The following is an 8,211-nucleotide window of genomic DNA, read 5'->3' on the forward strand; positions in this document are numbered from 1 at the left end:
GTATTGCAAACAAAGCCTACAAACCTGAACCGGAGTATATAAATGTACCGCATCATAATCTATATACCTCATTCTATTTGATGTAACCTTCAATTCATCATCATCATCTAAGCCTCATCAGCCACATGAATCCGGTTTTACAATTTTATTCTGTTCAGTCCCAACTCCGGGCTTTTTTCTTATTTATTTCTTTATTTTGAGAGAGAGAGATGAACAAACCAAATTACTAAACATGACATCATGGGCAATGATACTCGATATTTGACTAGAGCAACTTCTGAGTTATAGACTTGTAGCTTAGAATATGATAGCATCCAAAACAAATTTGAGCAAGGTCCAAGCATCCAGCTATGTCTTCTAATTAAAATGTAAAATGTTCTGGTAATTGTCACAATTTTATAGTATACCACTCAAACCAAAAAAGAAAAGAAAAAACAAAAAAAGCTTTGGCTGCTTCCTAAAATTACCTCAGCACCACACATTAGCAACCAATAACATTATGAGCTTAGAGCCATCCCCCCTCTCAAGGATGCAAAGAACAAGAATTTCCCTACTACAAGGCCAAACCAGCTGCAAGCTCGTCAGCTGGAAAATTGGTCTAAAGCTAATTCTTCGTTAGTTTCTCACAGAAAATAGTAGTAGCCAACTGCTACAAGCACCACCACTAGCAAAGCTGCAGGAGCAGCCCATACCCAGTATGGAGTTGACTTTTTGCGTCTAAACGTCATTTTTGCCTTTGGAACTGGATCTTGACCTTTTGCTCGATTTCTGTACCTAACATTCACAGGGTTCTCCTTCTGCTCTTTAATTTTGGACGGAACTGGAGATTCAATGTTTTCTTCCGCCGCCTCTGGTTCGGCAACCTCTCCATTTGCCTCAGCTTGCTCCTCAGAACCGGCAGGAGTTGCTGATGCTGCAGCCTTTTTCTTTGCTCTCTTTTCACGCTCCTGAGAATGAATAACAGAGGAAAAAAAGCGCCTCAGGATCTCAAAACCCATGAGAAAAGCAAATTATAAATACCTAGGAAATTCAGAAATCAAAACAATACTTTCCTTGAGCTTCTTTTCAGCTTCCTTTTGAGCCCTTACAGCCGCCTTCGCTGCTGCTTTCTCTGCCAACTTCTTCTTCCTCTCAAAAGCTTGCTTCGCTTTCGCAATTTCCTCTTCTCTTTTCATCTCTTTCAACTTTTCTGCATCAATCTCATTGGTGGTAGATGGCTCCTTTACTGTTTTTTCAGACAATGAGACGCTCTCCTCATCTGGATCACCAGCTTTTGTGGTGGATACTAACTCTGTCAATTTACTGTTATGTTCTTTCTGTACCTTCTTGATGGGGATCGTGTCATGTTGGGGAATGGGTTTAGGCTCTTCCTTCGGTTGTTTTATGTTTATCTTTGCCACTGCCTCTGGCTCACTAGCTGCTGGTGCCTCTAAAACTAGTGGCTTCTCATCAGGGTTCCTCATTCTCCCATCCCTACTCAACTGCCGGATATCAAGTGATGGCAAGATTCTTTTCTCATAATCATCTCTAAAAGACTTATTCCTGCTCCAAATGGATATGAATTTCTCAACCTGACCATTTGGAAAGACAATGAAGTTAAGACTAAAAAATATAATATGTAAAGACCCCTAGAAAGGATTGCTTCAGATTTTACTCAGACTTGATCCCCACTTATAATGGAGAAAATGAAGGTGGGAGGAACATGTGCAAATTTCATATCAGATAGGGTTCTAATCAGTGTCAAGCAAACATGCACGAAACTGAACTGGGTGCAAAATGGGAAAAAAAAGAGAAAAAACTGGGCACAAAATTTGCACCCAATTTGGATATGCACTGCAAACAAACAGAAGCCTGTGAGCCAACAGACCTCAATGTGAGATAATTCTTCTAGGGCTGCCACATCCTTCTTTGCAGCAAGGTCCCGGGCATTGTTTAAGGTCGAACGATTCTGGAAGTAGTGAGCATTCTGAATGGACAAGGAACCACAATGATGTATCAGGAAATATGATCACAATCAAACTTGTGAACGAATTAAATATTAAAACAACTCAGCATTCATAATTGTGAAAGATAAAACAATGTTCTTCCGGGGGATCAACAATCATAATACAATATAAACTTTTAAATTCTCAATTTCAAAGATGGATTTTTATGTAGCAATGCTTCAACCAAAGCACCATCCCCATTTACTATTTCTATTTGAGTTAGCTTAAACTGATTTGATTAATATTTGAGATGGATCAACACTGCCATTTTCTGGCCCTATCCAACATGATTTTGTTTGACTGAAGAACATAGCCAATCTGCCAGGTTTTCCTGGTTAGGTTGGCGCCCCAGTTGACATCCTGGTGAAGTCCATGTTAGGCACTTCCTGAATCAACACATCCACTTCCTTAACAATAATTTTAAATGGTAATGATAAATTGATAATCACCATAATACAAGACCCTCCTAATCCATCCCACACAACCCCTTTCTTTCTTTATACAACACAAGTCATTTGGTTTTTTACAGTTCAATGAATTATAGTACACTAGATAGTTTTAGATCCCATGAAAAAAAGGAAATGAATCATTTAGTTATTTCACAAGTGGAAGAAAATTACCAGAATAAAGAGTTGATTACACAAGTATATAAGATTAGGCATCCCAGCCATGTCAGTGCTCAGGTCACCTAGGAAACAATTTCACAACATCTCCAAGACCAAGGGAATATATTGGGGTTCACTTTGTAAAAATAAAACATCAAGCATATCAGTTGCCTCTATGGCTACAAATAGAATCACTTCATTTACAATAACTGACTATGTGTTACAATAGATGAAGACCTATACAAAACAAATAACTGAACAGACATCTACAAAACATTAAAAATTTCTTAAAATCAGGACCAGGTCATCAAGAGAAGCATCTCTAAACTCCTTCCTCATGAAGAACCACAATCTAATACTACCCATAATGTTTTCCATCAGTTCATCTTCCTGAGAGAACTGTCATCTTATTCTATTCTTCAATTCAACATCTTTCAAATGTTTCTATATTTTAATCGGTACTCATGAGAGAGTCTAAGATTTTGACTACTGTTAAATTACTAAAGCTTTCTATTGATTTGTGAATGGGGGATTGGGGGTGGACTTTTAGCAAGATAGAAAAAGCAATTGTATAATTTTTGTTGTTCAGATGAAAGGAAAAACGGCAATTACCATGGAGTAAAGACTAGATATTATTGTGATCATCACCATGTGCTAATTCCACCTATGACCTATTTGGCGCTAGTCGCATCAATCTTTTTCCTATTCAATTCTAAGGTCATAAGCCTGTTAAAAAATGAGCAAGGTGATCCCTTTCACCATGTGAACCCATTCCTTTGGCCTGAAGTTTTTATATAATTAATCAGTACAAATTCCTATTATTATCCTTTCCAATGTGTGTCACAAGGCATTCCACTATCCCAAGGCATGAAGCATAAAATAAACACATGTGGTGTAAACCTCCCAAGTATGGAGTTTTTAATTAATAAATAATTAAAATAATTAAAGGAATACATACATACATAAACATAGTAAGTATCCCAAAAGGGGAAATTATGAGAAATTAGAAAACTTCAAATCTGCAGTTTCTAATAATAGAGCCATCCCTAATTATATTATGTATCATCAGCTATCAATACATCACTTGCAAAATTACAAATCAAAATTTCAGATTTAAAAATTCACATAAATTGCATAACATTAATATAAACAAGTATGTCATCTCATATTCAATTTTCAGTTTCAAATAATAGAACTCATAGAAAAGAAATCAGTTTTTCTTGATTCCTCATCCAACGGCAATTTCGTAATTTCCGGTGTTCTGGTTTTATCATTCTTATCATCTTATGTCTTCTTATATGCATTTTCTAGTTTACTAGTGTCTCAGGAATAGGGTTGGTCATTTTAAAGGGTGAAATTAGTTTAAAAAGTCATATTAGAGAGGCTTGAATCTGAGCTGTTAAAAATAATAAGTACAGGCCAGTAACTAGGAAGGGAGTAGAGTAGGTTCGGCTGTTAAAAATAATAAGTACAGGCCAGTAACTAGGAAGGGAGGAAGAAGAAGGAGGAGGAGGAAGAGGAGGGAGGAGAATAGGGGCAGAGCCCCTCTTTTTCGAAAAAAAAAAAAAGCATTGAATCTGAGCTGGAAGAAGAAGAAGAAGAAGGGAGGAGAATAGGGGTGGAGCCCCTGTTTTTTTGAAAAAAAAAAGCATTGACTCTGGGATGGAAGAAGAAGAAGAAGAAGAAGAAGAGGAAGAAGAAGAAGAAGAAGAAGAAAAAGGAGGAGTATAGGGGCGGAGCCCCTGTTTTTTCGAAAAAAAGAAGAGCACTGAAGCTGGATTTAGGCGCCCGCCTAAGTCTCAGGGCGGTCGCCTAGTATACAAAACTATAGGTGTTTGGGCGAGGCGACACTGTAAAACCGCCTAGTCGCCTTGACAACTATGATTTCAATAAGTTGAAAATACAGTTTACATCATTTTCTTTGAAATTATATTTCAGGGATCAAACTTCCATGTTGCTTTTTGCATGGTATAAGTGCCATTATGTAGGTAATTTAGTTATCCATCCAACAAGACCAAGATCTTGTATCTTGCATGTTTTGAGGGAGTTATGGTCATTCTAGTAGTAGGTGTCCTTACATAACAGGATTTCAATCTTTCTATTTCTTTCGGTTAGTCTTGAAGTTATTTTTGGTTTGTTTAGTTGTAGTAAGACTAGTAGAGTGTTACTACTTAGTAGAGCACCACTATTGGAACAAGCAGGGTACTGGGCACTTATAAATAAATAGATGTACTTGGCATTTATGGACATTTCTAAGAAACAAGGTAACTTTCCATGAACTCAAAGAAAGCATCATAAAAATGATAACCCTAAAGAATGCAAACAAATACTAGTTAAGCTTGAGAATAGGGCAGAAAATGTAACTAGAGTTGGAAAGGCATACCCCTTCATCACGCTGTTTTCTCAATTCAACAAGGCTTTCATATGCCTTATCCCTTTTCTGGTTCACAACTGTCAGTTCCCCCTGTAATGAACTAATTTCGTTGTCAATAGCCTTCAGTTCTTCCTCAAAATGCTTGATTTTTGCCCTAATTTCCTGTTGCTCCTTTCGTACTCCATCCAAATCAACTCCAATAAGCTACAATGAAACAGAAATGCATGAAATTTTACTTCATCTTAAAATGGTCAAGTGGTAGAAAGATCAAAGTGGATAACCCCAGAGGGAGAACATAAGATAAATGAAAGGTTGCATGGGGGTGGGAAGAAGCAAGAAAGGACCAACATTAGATCCTGAAATTTACTTTGACTTGATCTTGAATAGCCTCTTTCTGACCCAAAGAATCCTCAATCTTTGCCTTCATAGCAGCATTAGCGATAACTTTTTCCCTTGTCCCCTCAAGCTGCTTGATTTCTCTAAGGAGTTGCTTCTCCTCAACCAATGATATACTTTCATGTTGCATTCGATAATGCAAGCTCTGGATCTGTTTTTCCATATTCCCATTGAAAGGAATTAATACAGGATGATGAACACTAAAATGCCGTGAATAGGATTCCAAAACAATTTCGAAGTTTCCATCCTAAACTTACAAGATCATTAAGCTCTGCTTCAGATGAACACAAACCAACACCCCTCTCTCGGTTTGCATTGTTTGCACTACGCAACTTTCCAAGAGCCTGTTGCAGAGGTTCCATTTCCTTCCTCTTCTCATCCACAATGGACCTATATCGCTTGTCCTCAGCAGTTAAAGGTTTCAATTGTGCAATAACCTGTGCTCGTTCTGCCTGCTCAAACAACAGCAGCAGAATTAAATGTTCAGAAACTCAATTTATTGGGTTTATTAAACGCTATATTAGGCCATATTGTTAAGAAAGCATACTCGGATGTGCACACTGCACACTCACACAAGAAAATAAGAGGTTAACAAACAAAACAAACAGAAGTTCAAGCCTCCACCCAAGTTTTCTTATCAAGGGAAGAAATGCCAGCAGAAAGGAAAATCTTTCAAGTACCCTCTTTGCTCTTATGGAGTCGTTGATCTGAATTCGGGATTGAGTCCTTTTCTGAAGCTCCTTGTCAGCCAGTTCGATTTTGGCTCTCAGCTTTGGGTCTTCATACGACCGAAACTTGACGAAATAAAAAGTATGAATTTGTTTGGGTGCAGGCCATTCATCAACAGCATCCTTCGGGACATCTGAAATGGTCTCCATCTCTGCCTTGATGGCACCATCATTTCCATGTGAACCAAACTTGATCGGTTCATCGAGCCCTGAACCCTGATTTAGTTTTGCACTGCCTTTCTCGTCGCTTCCATCCTTAACAGGAACCTGTGTGAAATCGGCTGCCAAGACTTCCACAACCATGGTTTCCACCGGCTATTTGATAAAGAAATGAATTTGTACAACCCTCGGTTGATCGGTTCCTAATTAGAACACATCAAACAGATAGAAAGAAACCCTTTATTAAAAGATAAAAACGGAGAGGAGAAATTCATATATCGAATGAAGCAACCGGGTTCAAATTACTAAAACAAATTCTTGATAATAACTGCTTTCAGTTGAGTTGACTATCATGAAAAGAAAGTTGGGAGTGAGATAGAGAGAGAAGGATTCAAACATTCAGACATTTATTACAGAATAATACAGAGATCATGGGAAAAAATGAACCAAAATCAACCAGGGTTCAGCCTTGTAGAAACGTATGAAGTCATCTAGATGAATAATTCAACGAAACAACAAAACCAAGAGTAAAACCAAATTATCATAAACTGTTTTCAAAAAAGATCAGTTCTTTCAAGAAAAGAAACTACTAATAGCCAAATCGAATCCTAAAAATTTAAAATAAAATAATACATTATTTCCACAGATGTCTGCATTAAGTGTGATTTCAACCGCTAAAACAGATAAAGATTCCACCTTTCCTCAAAAAACAATCTCTACCCCTTGAGATAATAAAGATTCTTACAGATCCAACAACAAAACATAGAAAAGAGGATAAAATAACACTGAAAAAAAAAACAAAAAAGAGAAAATAAGTAATCAAGAAAATTGATGGAGCTTTACCACGATAGAAGATCAACTGAAAGATTTCAAATGAATCAACCCTTGCTACAGGGCCGCTGAAGAAAATAAGAGCTCAGATCCCGTGGACGCTTACAGGAACAGAAGATCAAGACAAACGAAGAGCGAGAGAGAGGGGGGAGAGTTCCAGTAGTAGAAGAGATCAAGAGATAGATTTTATATCTTTTCTTTCTATAACCGATGGAAGGCCCATGGGCCGGCCGCGGTTTTCCTTTTCGTTAATGAAGGGCTTGGATACAAATATAGTATGGGCCCGCATCGCTAACTTTATGGGCCCCGCATTTGCGACTGAAAAACGTGTCCATGGAAGGCTGACGAAGGCTACGAGGAAGGTGGTCCAGGTGGAGGACATTCAGAGCATCATAAGGATAACGATAGAAAATTGAATAGGGTCCCACCTCTACAGCTACAGGCTTCGATCCAACGGCTACGACAAACCAACCCACTCGTACAGTTGATCGTCCTCATATCACAGATGTTGGCCACCTTTACTGCATGTGGGTGAGACCTGAGATCATTGATGGTTGAACCGCTCCCGTCTTCAGTTATATGGCACGTGCCACATCTCTCTCTAGGTTGACTGAACTGAATTCACATGATCATTGGTTAGTTTAGCGAACAGATTTACCGTAATCAAGCTTGTGTGAGCTGGGCCGAGGCTCGAGTCCAGTTGGTTTAGCCCCAAATCAATACGAGCCCTGGAAATTAGGGCTGTTTATAGGTCGGGTTGGGTTGGTTTATTGGCGTTTTTCTAATCGATATGACCTGGTTGGTTTACTTAGAAATGAAATAAAAACTGATCCAGTACTAAGTAAAACTGACCTAGTCAGTTTGAATCGGTTTGGATCGGTTTTGTAAATGATTCTTTCGGTGTAAACAGTAAAGGATTCAAGTCTAAGAAAGCAAAAGTTGGATGCCTGAAAATTAAAAATAATTTGATGGATCAAAACTGATATTTTATATATCAGAAATTTTGTATATAATTTATATATTTCTGAAATAAAGCTGAAATATATATATATATATATATATCTAAGTCGGTTCAGGTCGATTCGGTTTCGGTTTTCACACATGAAAACCAAAACCGAACCGAACCGAACCAT

At 37.9% G+C, this 8,211-nt stretch overlaps 1 protein-coding gene across 1 annotated transcript; it reads right to left on the minus strand.

Moving 5' to 3' along the window:
- Positions 1-324: 324 nt before the first annotated feature.
- LOC104599404 (proton pump-interactor 1-like) lies at positions 325-7,301 on the minus strand. The gene is made up of 7 exons (XM_088886874.1): positions 7,091-7,301; positions 6,041-6,450; positions 5,618-5,812; positions 5,332-5,511; positions 4,974-5,168; positions 1,868-1,966; positions 325-1,571 (listed from the first exon to the last, which is right to left on the minus strand). Exons 2-7 carry the CDS (start codon positions 6,389-6,391, stop codon positions 1,011-1,013), a joined length of 1,581 nt encoding a protein of 526 aa, XP_088743000.1. The 5' UTR covers positions 6,392-6,450; positions 7,091-7,301; the 3' UTR covers positions 325-1,010.
- Positions 7,302-8,211: the final 910 nt, after the last annotated feature.

The sequence above is a fragment of the Nelumbo nucifera genome, chromosome 1, assembly GCF_055504915.1.
Source record: "Nelumbo nucifera cultivar China Antique chromosome 1, China Antique-T2T, whole genome shotgun sequence".
In the NCBI taxonomy this organism is placed as follows: Eukaryota; Viridiplantae; Streptophyta; class Magnoliopsida; order Proteales; family Nelumbonaceae; genus Nelumbo; species Nelumbo nucifera.

Excerpts from the sequence above, each read along its gene's own strand:
- LOC104599404 (XM_088886874.1), bottom strand. The coding sequence starts at position 6,391 with ATGGTTGTGGAAGTCTTGGCAGCCGATTTCACACAGGTTCCTGTTAAG. Across the intron at positions 1,967-4,973 it reads GAAAACAGCGTGATGAAGGG|AATGCTCACTACTTCCAGAA; the intron begins GTATGCCTTTCC and ends TTGTCCATTCAG. Across the intron at positions 1,572-1,867 it reads AAGAATTATCTCACATTGAG|GTTGAGAAATTCATATCCAT; the intron begins GTCTGTTGGCTC and ends CCAAATGGTCAG.